Raw genomic sequence first — 14,564 nt, 5'->3', positions numbered from 1 at the left:
TTAGGAGACGTTGTTTCTAATGTAAACTTAACATGGACACTGTTCTAGACGTGTGTCTATCGATGAATATTTACTTCAAAGTTCAATTATCCAGGTACTTTCCTACTTTACGCAATTAGGGTGACGTTCCTTCTAACTCGAACCTAACATAAACCCAGTTCTAAACGCGTGTTCGTCGATGGACATTTATTTCGCAATTCAATTATCCAGATACCTTCCTATTCGACGCAATCGAAGGGAAGTTCTTTCTAACTCGAACCCAACATTAACACAGTCCTAAACGCGTATCCATCGATACGTAATCGCGTTCAGATTGAATTCAATCGAATACTCTCCCATTCCGTGTAAACAGAAGCTAGAAGCCTTTCTTCGAACCGCTCTCGTTGCTCCAAAAAACGTGAAACGAAAAATTCACCGGCAAGTTTCTCTCGCTGTTCGAAGGGACGTTCTTTCTAACTAACCCAACATAAACACCCTCCTAAACACGTATCTATCGATACGTATTCAGTCCAGATTGAATTCAATCGAATACTCTCCCATTCCGTGTAAACGTTATCTAGAAGACTTTCTTCGAACCGCTCTCGTTGCTCCAAAAAACGTGAAACGAAAAATTGACCGACACGTTTCTCTCGCTGTACGATTCGGTAGCTCGGAACGTTTTCCAGAAGCGAGCAACGAACTCCCCTGGCCGGGAATGCGCTCTAGGCGCGCCGACGAATCGCGTAGAAAAAAGAACGAGCCGCGAAGCGACCGTAAACGGTCGATTATTCCGGCAAAGAGTACATCGAAGTCGCGTTCGCTCTCGATCGACGAAAAAACTGGCCGCTAGGGATCCCTCCCCACCTTCTACCTCCCTCCCCCCTCCCACCCTCCCCCACTCTCCTCACCAGTGGTAGCAACGGAGCCCGCTCGCGGCCAATAAACCGAAAGGGTAGACATTTTTCTCCGGGACACGGCTGCTTTGAATTCAGATTGCGCGGCCGTGCGGGCCCCGCGGTTTCGTTCCCCTTGCGCCGGCAATTTATGCAATCTGGCCCGCGCGTCCTCCGCGTATTTATAACCGGGGGCCCTTTGTGTGTTAATTTGTAGCTGGGCCCGCGATCCGCCGGACGGCCGCGGGGAGACCGCTCCGTTGGCCCCTTCTCGTCGACCTTTGATCCGACGAACGAACCACGCGAGCCGGCTACGCCTCGATTCCCGAATCACGATCCCCTGGCTCTTAATTGGGAATCGCGGGGGACACCGTTACACCCCCACCCCCCGGGGGATTCGAGAAAACCGCCGCGCCCGACCGAGTACACCGCTCGTCCGCAGCGCGGCGCGACGTGTCGGAACGGAGAAGGGGAAACGCGACCGGAACGCTTCGAACCGATGTTACTGGAAGAAAGTGTCTCGTCTGATGCCGAAATCCAACGCTTTGATTGCCCCGTTGATTGGTATACCGAATTTCCAGTGTCTCCGGATCCCTTTGGCTATCCTAGGCGTAAAGGTTCAATCTCCCGCGATACGAAATCGCAGCTGAGGGAAAATACACTTCTCTTTCGACTTGATGTACAGTGTGCGCAAATATTCGTATATCAACAGATGTATCGCGATTGAACGGGAGATCCTTAAGAAATATACTAACCAGACCTAACCCAGACCTAACCCAGACCTAACCACTTGCCTTACGATTTAAGTATCGATAACGGGGACTATAGTCAACAGGAATTTGGTTGCAACTCTCACCGTCTGCAAAGCTTTCTTTTCAATATTTTTAAGAAAATGTATCCGAATGTGAACCAGACTCATCCGTGGTTCTTAAGTTTAACCGGATGTCCTTACTACGAGGCGATTGACTCAATACAAGACAGTACTCTTTCGGCGAGTAGTTCACGATTGAGTGACTTTTCCAGGGGACGATCGTTCCATTTCAAATACTTAATATTACTCTCGTACACTCTGGTACCCTCTCTTCGCGAAACACAAGACGACGTGGTCCTCCGAACGAGGAACGGTGTAGAAAAAAACGAAGAAAGATACTCGTTCGAGACGAAGGATATTCTCGTTCGAAAATCTGAACGATTCGCCGAGAGGCATCGTATGTGCACAGTATCCCGGTCGATGGAATAATTATTCCCAGCGTCTTGTTCCGAACCCGCCGCGACGACGAGACCGAGCCGAATCCAGACCCTCGGACCTTGAGGTCCGTGTCCCCCCCGATCGGAGTTCCCGCATGGATTTCCAAGCTCCGGGACGCGACTCGGTCCCGAGCGAAGTTTTCGGCTACCTGCCACGTAGCCACGGGTGAAATACAGGTAGCCACGGGAAGAGGAACAACCTTCCCGGCCGACAATACGGTACGCAAATCCCGTTACACTCGGGTGGCATCCTTCCACCGCGCGAGCAAGGGGGGCACGCCTCTATCGGGAGCGCGAGGAATTCGCGTGCACCGTGGGAGGGGAGGGAACGAATAAAATAAAACCGTCCACAATTTATGTGGCCGTGAGTGGCGTGGCGCTCTTTAATTATCGGGATAGGGGCAGAGAGGGGGAGGAAGGGGGGCTCAAATTGCCATCGTCGCGCGAAAGGACGAGAAAACGACGCGAACTCGTGCGGTGGTCCAATTAACGGGGGAAAAGAAGGGGTTGGCTCGACTGGCTTCTCTTCTCCTCTTGCACGCCCCACCCCACCCCACCCCTAGCCCTGAGAAACACGTGAGTTTTGTCTTTTCTTTTCTTTTCTCTTTTTTTTGTTCCTCGTCCGTCCGCTTTCCCTGTTTCTCTCCCTCGACGCTCGACCCCACCGAGTCGCGCCATCTGGAACAGCTTATTCGGCATGCGGAAAGAAAATATTCCCTCTACCGAGAAAGAGTCCTCTTCGACGAGGGACGAGGCAACGCCGACCAACCGTCCGATCGACCGCGATCGCGGGTGGCGATTTTTATAGAACGCCACCGACGACGTGAGATTCCACGGCTGTCGAGGCGCCCGCTACGCGGAAATCCACGGGGGTATCTGGAGCGAGCGACGCTTCCACGAAAGTGCAACCATTCGAGTAAAAAGTCTATTTCGGAGGAGTTCGAACGGGGGACGAGTTGCTCGGTGTCTTCGCGTTGGAAAATTTCCACGGGGAGAGTGAAACCGTGACAGATACTGATCCGATCGGTTCGGTGTCTTTGCGTTGGAAAATATCCACGGGGAGAGTGACACCGTGACTGCTACCGATCTTATCGGTTCGGTGTCTCTGGATTGGAAAATTTCCACGGAACCTGTGAAACCGTGACAGCTACCGATAGGATCCGTTCGGTGTCTTTGCGTTGGAAAATATCCACGGGAAGAGTGAAACCTACTGATCTTATCGGTTTCGTGTCTTTGTACTGAAAGATTTTCACGGAACCTGTGAAACCGTGACAGCTACCGAACTGATTGCTTCGGTGTCTTTGGATTGGAAAATTTTCATGGAACCTGTGAAACCGTGACAGCTACCGAACTGATCGCTTCGGTGTCTTTGTATTGAAAGATTTTCACGGAACCTGTGAAACCGTGACAGCTACCGATAGGATCGGTTCGGTGTCTTTGTATTGGAAAATTTATACGGAACCTGTGAAACCGTGACAATTGCCGAACTGATCGCTTCAGAGTCTCTGGATTGGAAAATTTTCACGGAACCTGTGAAACCGTGACAGCTACCGAACTGATCGCTTCGGTGTCTTTGTATTGGAAAATTTCCACAGAACCTGTGAAACCGTGACAGCTACCGAACTGATCGGTTCGGTGTCTTTGTATTGGAAAATTTCCACGGAACCTGTGAAACCGTGACAATTGCCGAACTGATCGCTTCAGAGTCTCTGGATTGGAAAATTTTCATGGAACCTGTGAAACCGTGACAGCTGCCGAACTAATTGTCTTTGCGTTGGAAAATATCCACGAGAAGAGTGAAACCGTGACAGTTACTGATCTAATCGGTTCCGTGTCTTTGTATTGGAAAATTTCCACAGAACCTGTGAAACCGTGACAGCTACCGAACTGATCGGTTCGGTGTCTTTGTATTGGAAAATTTCCACGGAACCTGTGAAACCGTGACAGCTGTCTATCCGATCGATTCGGTGTTTTCCTAAGAGGTCACGACTTCCTGCGACCTTCTCGTTTACTTTAAGTGCACCGAATAGTCGATAGCTCGTCGAAAATCTGTTAACGCGCTATACGAGACATTGAGACTCGAGCTGAGGAACAACCTCATGGCAGGTACATATCCGCGAGTCAGTCCCTTCAATTTTTTTGGTATTTACTTTCAGCGTATCGAAGAGGAGTACACCGTGTTCGCAAATCCTAAAGTTGTTCAATCTTTAGTTGTGTGTACAGGAAAATTGTAACCCTTGCTACCCATAAACCGCGGGATCGTTATTCTGCGTTAAACGTAATTCATACGTGATATATATTTCGCTCGACATCTTCGAATTGTATCAATTCTCGCACTGTTTTAATGTAATTATCGACGTACCAAAGAATACTCGTTCGTCGAATAAAATAAATAAAGTAACATCTCGTACATTCTCCGCCATAGTCGCCCCCTACCAGCCTTCGATCGAACGCAGACGCGGAAAGTTGTACCGTGAAAAAGGAGAACGAATTCTAAAGGAAACGTTGTTTTCTCTGTTGCAGCGTTGAAGGTGAAGCTTATGCTGAGGCGACCCATCAATCAGCTGGTTGCGCAAGGTATCATGCCACGTAAGTAATCCCAACCGCGCTAAAAACTGCTCAACTTTTTTATCGAAAACGTTGCGCGAACTCGTAGTATCTTGGGGACGCGATATTTGCCCTTTCGATGCGCCGCCTATGACATCGCAGACTTTATTCGCGAGTAGAATTTATTTTCTCGACAGTCTCCCTCCACGATTAGCGCAAAAAAACTTAATACAACGCAAAGACCGTACGCGAAACGAGGGAAAGCGTGTTCCACGTGTAACGGGGACTATAATACCATCGAAATCGATCGTCTGCTCAAGGTCGTCCGGTTACCCCCACCATCTCTCCTTTCTATTGCGCAAACTCGCGGGACGCTCTCTAGCGATCGCGCATTTACGAAGTGTGCAAAATTACGCGGGAAACGTGTCCAGCTGTATGACCTCGCACGAAATAAAATATCAATATCGTCGTAACAATTTACGAAATACATTGTGTACAAATTTTACACACGTTTTCCAATCCTATCGTGTCGCAAATGGGTAAATCTCGTCGATACAGTTCCAAAGTAGAGTTCCTCGTTCTCGGTAGAAGAAGGAGGGGCTAACCTTGAACTCGTCCAATCGAATTTAATCCGACTGTAGCGTTCTAATCGTCCCAACGAAAGGGTTAAAGAATACCACGGACATCCTGCACGATGAGAAGCAACCTCTCTCCTCTCGAGCCACGATCTATCGCGCGTGAATCGCCGAAACGAAAGTCGGCTTATCGCGGCTCGAAGAATTTTGATGAGATACGCGACAGAGGACGAAACTCCTAGACTCTATGAACCGTTTTTCCATTCCGAAGCGACACCGGTACGGCGTCGCGACGTCGTAAAGATCTCCGAGATTCGAAATGGGAGCGTCGAAGACGACGAGGCACTCGTTAAACATCGCACCGGTGTAAATTCAATTAGACCTGGGTGTGTAAAATTATCGTCGCCGGTATTTAGAGAAAGAGTGGGACAGAGGTAGGGAACGAAGCTGGAGAAAAACAGCGACGAAGAGAGAGGACATCGTTATCGATGACACTTAACCAACGTCTTCTGGAGCCACGCTCGTCATGACAAATTTATTCGCCCTCCCCTCTAGTTCGATTCAACGAGTTCTCCTCGAGCGGTGCCCCGACCTTTTTTCCCGCGGTCACGCTCGATTAATCCACTTACAACTTAATTACCTCGCGATTAACCCGCGACCAGCCGACAGCGTGAAAGGAAGCAACTGGGACACTCGAGCGACTACCTAAAGTACCTTAAATTGACGTACCCGCGTCCACGGGGGCTAATTGCGCGATAATATCGTGTAACGTCTTTCCGATGGAATCAGAGAGAGATGGAGATGGTTTCCACGTCGATACTTTTCCAAGAATCTCCATCCACATCTCATTGATCGACGAGTTTATCGAAAGTCGAGATCCGAGATTCTCGAAAATTGCCACAACCAAAGTTCTCCATCCTGAAACTTTTAGTTTTTGGTAGATAATCACACAAGAAACTCGTCACCGAATCCTCGATAAAGTTAACTCTCGTATCCATAAAGTATCGACATAGTTCTCCAAATGGAATCAACCAAGGTCCTCAAAGTCTAGAAAGATTCCTCGTAGTCTGCTAACGAGCTACTCCGGTGTCCAGGGAATTAATGTACAACGAGAATCCAGCTAATCGTTCCAGATAGCGAGACAGGTTCGATAACCGAATCTGTCGGATGGATCAACCGAGTTATCCGATGGCACGACAATCGAACAAGCTTACCGTGTCGCGAGCTAATCCGTTGAGTCGATAATCCAACGAGCAGACATTGCGCGCCTAGAACGAGCCAACGTTCCGATTCAACGTCTCGCGATAACCCGATAAATCGATAATCCTCAGCGGTTGACGATCGTGGACGTTCCAACGCACGCGATATCGAGCACGGTCGTCGAGGAGACATCTTGCACGATTTACCGTGGACGTTCGTCGAGGAGACATCTTGTACGATTTACCCTGGACGCTTATCTCCGTTAATTTCATCACAGTGGATGATTCGTCTTCGAAATTTTCTTAACCTCGGAATATGCCCGACGAGGATACATACGAGCCTCGATTTCCAAGCGGCTCGGCACGCGTTAACGCGACGCCGCGCGTATACACACTTTCGTTCCACGGGATTCGTTCGTTTACGGCTTCCTGGACCCGAGGATATGGCACAGCACGGATAGAAGTGGGGAGGGGATAATGGTTTTTTCGGAGAAACGGCTCGCGATGACGTTGTAAATCTGTTTACGGCGAGCGATTAATTTCGCCCACCCTCCCCCGCTGCGCCGAATTTTAACAAACGCGTTTATTTCTTTTTTCGGTGCGACCAGCGTGTAAATGGACCGATCGACGCGACGGTTCGCTCGTGATTTTCTAACCGAGGAACTCGGCTCTTTTATCGAGGTCGAAGCCACCTTCTCGATCGTGGAAAGAATCGAATCGATCGATGGCGGAAGTTACACCCGCTCTTTCCCACCAACAAGTGCGCGGTTGGTTAATTATCGAGAATAATATTCTCGCGAACGTGTAACGCGTGTTTTCTCTCGGGATCGTTTTCTTCTAGGCCCTTGACTCTCATCGTGCAAGTATATTTCAGCTGCACGTTTTTCACGTCAAGTTTTTAACACACTTATCTCTCGATCGGTCCCTAGTAATATTAATTCTATCGGCGTAGTTCGATTTAATCGCAAACGCGAAACGTTAGCCCATAAATGTTAATTCCAACGTGCATACCGGTCGTGTTCAAGATTCCCCGACCAGGATCCACGAACAAACTAAGCAACGTTGAACGGTAATGTGTATTTAAATTCAGGCTGTACGATAACCCGGCCCAACCTCCAAACGTTATTTTCTTCGATTTAACTTTCTCGTACGCTGCGTAATTGCATCGTTACGTTCGAGAGAGGATCGTTCCGAGTGGCTCGGTTGTATGAAAAAAATAACTGTATCATCGAAACTCGCGAAACACGGATTCCCAATGAAAGCTCCGAATCGAGCTATGGAAAATTCTCGTGTTGCACGTGGCGCGACGTAGAACTACCGATGGGAATATTTACGGAAACGGTCGAAAAGGAATAAATTTACATCGAAGTAGAGCACGCGAGGCTTCCGTGGACTGGTTGGAAAATGTATCGTTTCCTCGAATCGAACGAAACTCGAACAATGCGCGAACTGAACGACCGACAGCTGCTCGTTGTGGTCACAGCGGCGCGTGTCGTCTCACGAGGGGCCGATACGGCCGCGAAAACGGTTGCATAACCGGTGAGATTTCCCAGACAGTACGTACGTCGCGTTCTTATACAATACGATCGCCCACGCGTATCTCGAGAACGTGTATCGCGAAGAAGCGACCGCGCGGGCACAAAGAAACGTTCGCTCGGAGGACGAGCTAAATCCGCCGCGTGACAGGCCAGTTCGCGTCTACCCCCGTACAAATACTCGGTGTGTGGATTTTTCATCGCGTTCGTGTCAATCGAGTCGAGCGATTCCCGAGCAACGGGACACGCCGGTTTTATTCGCGAAAACTTGATCGCGTTCCAACGAACCGCGACGTTTATCGCCGCGAACTAACGAGCCCGCGCGTTGCGTCGCCCCGGTTTCGAGTCACCGAGGGACGCACGAAGCTCGCGGCCGATTCGACGGATCGTAAATTCAAAATCGCGATTCCCCTTCGGGTTACGACTGGGCGCGAATCATCCTGCCCGGTACACCGTACGCCGTCGTCCGATTGCGAATGATTTAAACGAGTCGCCCCGCTTTTGCGCTCGGTTCGAGTCCACCGCCATTGGCAGCAGTCTCTCTCCGAGCGGACAATTGGAACGCAACGACTTCGCCGTGAAATACGATTGTTTTTATCGCGCGTTCGGTCGTCGCTGGAGGATTAACCAGTTTCCCATTGATTGGGCAATTCGTTGCGCGAAGGGCCGCGCTCGCGTTGGAAATAACGAAGTTCGACGTACTCGGTTTCACGCGCCACCTTGGGAATCGTTTTCAAGTCGCTCGATACCGAGGATCGTTTCTTGGCTTCTTTTCGAAACAAATCCTTTTTTTCTTTTCGAGGGAGAGTCGATTAATCGTCCTTCCGTTCTATATTTTTTACCAGGTTATTTATCGAAGAAATCTTATCAATTTTGGATACGTTTTTATCTTCGAGGAATCAGTCCAAGTTGGATGAATACCGAGAGAAATTCTCCAACCGTGCTCCGTGGATACGCGATCGAATTTTGGAACTTTAAGCGAGGTATCGTTTCCGTGATGCACTCTCGACGAAAAAATTCTCCACCGATGCCTCGCGTATAGATAATCGACGCTAGTTTCGACTGATCGTTCGAAAGTACGGGAAAGGATGCAAGTTTCCGTCCACGGGAAATAGAAAAACGACGTTGGAACGCGAGCGCAGGCGCAGACGCGTGTTACGGTGCACGCTTTCACCGAAACGGAGCGATCCATTTGCATGAAAATGCGAAACACTTTCGAGACGGCGTTTCACGACGGTGTTCCGTAATTGCCAGCTCCGATTTCGGTGGAAATATCACGGAGTAGCTCGCGAACTCGCGAAACACTCGAGCGTCGGGGAACGTCGTACGGCGTCGGCGTCGCGTACGTACGTACGAATCGGTAGACGGAACGAGAAACCGTCGTGTCTCGAACCGACGTACGATTTATCGTACGCGAAATCCACGTTTTCCAAGCTGGATATAGGCATCATTTATTTTTATGATCGTTCGCCGGTGGCTGCACGTCCATCGCCAGCCGGTGATTTATGCGCGTTTCGATAGAAACTAGACAATTGGGTCACAGCTGGCTCGCGCGAAACACACGCTCACCGACGCAATCGATACACCGTCCGGATACGCGTTTCGCCCAACCGGACTCGCGTGGGTGAGACAAAAGCCGCAAGTACGCTCGCGAGCGAGCGCGAGCTACCGAGCCTAAGATCCGCCACGGGGATCTTGGAATGGAAGCCTAATTGAATCGAATCGCTCGTTTAATTTTAGAATTTCCTACGCGACGCGTTACCCGTGACGCTCCGCGCACCTCCGTTGCTCCTTCAAGTTCGAAATTCCCTGGTTTCTTTGTCGTTAACGAGCACGTTGTCTCTCCTACGTTCTATGCCGCAAATACTTCGGGAGAATCGAAGCATACTCTTGGGTGATGTATCTGGGAAAATTCTACCGAATGGAAAGCAAATTTTTCGAGCGGAATTATCACGGAAGATTGTTTCGGTGTTCGGGATTGATCGGTGGAATTTTTACGGGAACAATTTGTTTCGCGAATTTTTGCGCACGTGCACTAGGAAATCGATCTTGACACAAGGAAATCCCAACACCGAGAGGATTGGTAGCACCGACTCTCCCACACACTGTTGCGATCGTAACTTGTGCACCACTTCCATGCAGATCCATCGGTATAGAGGATTTCGGCCATAACCTCGTTCATCCAAAGATCACGAACTATAGAAGCATTTGTCCTCTAGTAACTATCAGCTACCAAGGGATTTCGCTCGCGATAAACACCACCCTGATCGAATCATCGAGGACGGTTACCGAAGACTCCAGTCTCCAGCAGTTTACAAGAATGTTCGCTCTTGGTTCATTTTTGCTGCTGAAGTTTAACACAATTCCATCGGGGATACATTGAAGGAGACTTTCACGCCTTAGCTACAGAAGATCCTTGCCTTCGTTCTTCGACACTAGCAAGAATGTTACTCTTGGATCATTTTTGTCGCTAGAGATCAATTCCGTCGGGGATACATTGAAAGAGAGTTCCGCGCCGTAGCTACAAAAGTCTCGTGACTTTGATCTTCAGAAATTGCAAGAATGTTTGCTGCTTCAGTTTTACACTGTTCCACCGGGGATACATCGAGAGTTAACCTAGGCTACCCTGTTCTTCGTCCCATTGCTCCGAAGATAACCCACTGCAACAGTATCTATAGTGTCTATAGCTACCAGAAAAATCTCTCTTTAACCATTCCTCTCGTTCTATTGAAATCATCAAAAGACCCTCGACATCGATCTTCGCAAGGATGTTCGTTTTTGGATCATTTTTGCTGCTGCAGTTTTACACAGTTCCACCGGGGATACATCGAGAGTTAACCTAGGCTACCCTGTTCTTCGTCCCATTGCTCCGAAGATAACCAACTACAGCAGTATCCATAGTATCCATACCTACCAGAAAAACCCTTCAATAACCACTCTTCGTCCTTTTGTTATCATCAAAAGACCCTCGACATCGATCTTCGCAAGGATGTTCGCTCTTGGATCATTTTTGCTGCCTCAGTTCTATACCGGGGATACATCGAGAGTTAACCTAAGCTACCCTGTTCTTCGTCCCATTGCTCCGAAGATAACCAACTACAGCAGTATCCATAGTATCCATACCTACCAGAAAAATCCTTCAATAACCACTCCTCGTCCTTTTGTAATCATCCAAAGACCCTCGACGTCGATCTTCGCACGGACATTTACTCTTGGACCATTTTTGCTTCGACACAATTCCATCGCGGAGAAGACTCGAAAACTGTAATAAAAATATCTCTCTCTCGCGATTACCCATAACTTCGAGGACACCCGTAACATAGACCACAATTTCCACGGTTTCCCGCAACTGCGTCCCGTGGCCGTAAACTCGTAGTTTCCGCGTAGTGTCCTCAACGCCCGGAACAACCGAGGTCCGATAAACGTTTTCGGTGCGAGTTCCACGTAAAGGCTCCGCGTCGCGAATATATATCGCGCGGCGAGTTACGTGTTCGTCGCCGTAAACACGCTCGAGATTCAAGCAAAGTGGAATTTATTAGGTATGTCGGCCCACGAGGGAGACGCGCCCGCGTTTTCCACATTTCCGTTGCCACGTCGCCCCCGCCCGACGGAGGTGTCGCCGCGGAGGTGGGGGTAGGCGGTGGGCCTTTTATTCCGCGTAACGAAGCCGGCGGCTCGTTCCGGAAATAGTGACGCGTCCCCGCACGCGTAGAGAAAACGCTTCGAGGATCATTTATTCGTGGACTTAATGGTGTTGTGGAATGCGCGACGCGAGAGAGACAGGAGGCCCGTTTCGACGGTGACACCAAAATGGCGCCACTGGGAACAGCCTGGGGAGACCTCTGAGGGCCATCATCCCGGAAATTGATGCGTGCAGTATGCGCCGGGGGACACCCTAAAAGCTTCACGAGTGCTTTTTCATTCGAACGTTCTTTTATTAGATCGCGCCCTTTGCCAACTTCTGCGCACCCATCGTTCTCCCCACCCTTTGCTATCGATGCGCGCACGGATGAAAGCGGAGACGTTCTTTTCAGAGTGGTTCAAATGATCCTCTACCTCCCGTCTGTCTGAAACTCTACCGAACGCGTGTACAACGCGGTGTACAGGATGTGCAAAATACCGATGGAAATTCTAGCGAAGTTGTCGCTAATTTCAGGCAGTGGACTTCTTTGACGGTTATCTCGGGATCGAGTCGATCCTTTTTAAATGCACGCTGTGAACGTTTTTATAGATCGCTGCAAAATAAGGGGAGAAAGAAACGTCGAAATATCGTATTTGTATCGTGGACGAAAAGATGAAAACGTTCCTCTGTCGACGCCTCGTTAGAGTCCACGGTTGAGGAGCTGTTTCTTGCGACGAGCAACTTGGAGCGCTGCGTAGAAAAGGGTTTAGGAGTCGATCGACGCGAACGACTCGCCTTGTCTAAAATTAATCGTCGAAATCGAGACGTTATTTCGGACAATATACGTCGGTGCTTTTGTAACACGATGAGATCGGAAACAAACGTGCCCTTCCATCCGGCAGTTCCTGGAAACCAGAGTTTCCTAAATACGTGTTACCATTCGTCGCGTTAATTCCGATCGGTTCGTTGTACGCGATAAACGGGCGCGTACACTTTCCAAAACATCTCGTGCCCGTTCCGATCGAAATAATCGTTCCGGGGCGCGTCGATTATATTTAGAATCGCGTATTCGAACGGTGACTCAGTCGTTTCCGGTTTCGAGATCGGAGATTAAAAATCTCGTATGGTTTTCAGCGCTGAAGACACCGCCGGCGTTCCACGAGCAACGGAAGCAGCTGGAGCGGGCGAAAACCGGGGATCTGTTGAAGGCGAAGATCCAGCAGAGACCAGGCCGCGAGGAGCTGGTGAGGCAGCACATCCTCGAGGATGTGGGTCACGTGGACCCGAGCCTGGCCGAGAGGCAGCGGATGCTGAAGAAGGCCAGGCTGGCCGACCAGCTCAACGATCAGCTCAGTCATCGACCTGGACCGCTCGAGCTCATCCAGAAGAATATTCTCCATACGGAGGAGCCCATTGAAAGGGCGGTCAAAGGTGAGTGTCCATGCATCACCCTGGCTGGCGGTTGCTCGGTCTTGATCGATTGCTGCCAGGCGTCTAACACGTGAACGCTGTTAACGCGTGAAAAGTGGCAACGAACCAACGACCAAAGACCGACTCGAACCTAACCTCTATCCTCCCCTCGCGTCTTTCGTCCGCGACTGACCACGGTAACCGACGTTTCAGAGGGCCACATTCCCTTCAAAGCCACCTGCGAGGGCCAAGTTACGAAACCCCAACACCCGGACCACTATATCACCTTCGAGGATGACTCCCAGAGTTCCGAAGGCGCGCCCTCGCCGCAACTGGAGTCCCGATCGGACGTTCTGGAAACAGCGGCAGCGTCCGCGGGTATCGTCACCGTGTCCCTGAGCATCCCGACGACCGGCGGCGCCGTGGTCGTCTCGTCCACGTCGCCGGTCTTCCAACAGGCCTCGAACGAACCGACGATACAAACCTTCGCCGAGCTGTGCAACACCGTGGTCGGTACGCAACAACAACAGCAACATCACCATCAACAGCAACAATCCCAGCAGCAGGTACAACACAGTCAACAGCATGCGTCCACGCAGGTGAGCCATAGACAGGGGACGGTCTCCCGTACCTAAGGGCCCGTTCTTTTGTTGTTCCCTCCCCCGCGAAAGGGGGAGAGATATTTCGGAGATAATAACCGAGGAATGCCCGATGGTTACGTTTGTAAGCTGTCGGGCGCGAAAGAAACTACCGAGCTGGCCGCAAAAATAGATTTACGTCGGACGTTAAGTGCCGGTCATAAATTGGTGACCGGCGATGTGGGCCAAATTAATCGAGGATTCCGCGGTGAAAAAAGCAACCGTCTCTGTTAACAGGCGAGTCAGACGAACGGTCCATCGACGACCCTCCTTCCACTGGCGCCGGCGCCGAGTCCGATGTCCTTGGGTTCGACGACGTCCAGCCTGAGTCCCCTTTCCAATATCTCGATAGCGTCGCCCCCGGCACCACCGCCGGCCGCCATCACCCCGAGACCGCAACCGAGTCCGATTGCTGCGTCCACGTGTCAGAGGAGCGACGCGCCTGGCAAGGATAAGAACAGGAAGAAATCCAAGACCAAGAGCCAACCCAAAACGCGCACCATCAAGTTCCACGAGTACAAGGTAAGCACCCGGTCCTCCTCGTCTTTGCGCCGGACATCTTTTGTTAAACGTGTACTGCTTGGCCTCGAGAAACCCTAGAAACCTTTTCTGCTGTATCAGAGAGTACCGTCTAGACTGTCCCGCGGGCATCCAATATCGAGAACACGCGACAACGATGAACGACCTCTTCGGTGTGCACTCTCTTTCTCCAAGAGGTGACTATTCCGAGTAAAGAGTTCTGGTTAAACTCTAAATTTGCCCTTGACTTCTCCGAAATCAGGATTCTTCAAGTCTCAATTTTACCGATTCGATAGATCATCCTAATCCTCGACACGCGATAACAGGATACTCGCGTGGTGACGTCGATTCGGAACGCTGCCCCTGTCCTGGAGTTGAAAGGAATGTCTTCGACGTCCC

The 14,564-nt window shown here is 50.2% G+C and overlaps 1 protein-coding gene across 6 annotated transcripts in view; it reads left to right on the top strand.

The window, feature by feature from the left end:
* Window positions 1–14,564, top strand: part of LOC143148359 (uncharacterized) — a 506,012-nt gene that overhangs the window by 486,910 nt on the left and 4,538 nt on the right. For all 6 annotated transcript variants that reach the window (XM_076314644.1, XM_076314643.1, XM_076314645.1 and 3 more), the window contains 4 exons: window positions 4,644–4,709; window positions 12,733–13,029; window positions 13,222–13,607; window positions 13,884–14,168. In XM_076314644.1, the coding sequence (XP_076170759.1) occupies window positions 4,644–4,709; window positions 12,733–13,029; window positions 13,222–13,607; window positions 13,884–14,168 (1,034 nt within the window). The remainder of the gene's footprint in view (window positions 1–4,643; window positions 4,710–12,732; window positions 13,030–13,221; window positions 13,608–13,883; window positions 14,169–14,564) is intronic.

This window comes from Ptiloglossa arizonensis, chromosome 6 (genome assembly GCF_051014685.1).
Source record: "Ptiloglossa arizonensis isolate GNS036 chromosome 6, iyPtiAriz1_principal, whole genome shotgun sequence".
Taxonomy (NCBI): Eukaryota; Metazoa; Arthropoda; class Insecta; order Hymenoptera; family Colletidae; genus Ptiloglossa; species Ptiloglossa arizonensis.
The sequence above is the reverse complement of the archived record's forward strand: the minus strand, read 5'-3'. Positions and strand labels throughout refer to the sequence as shown.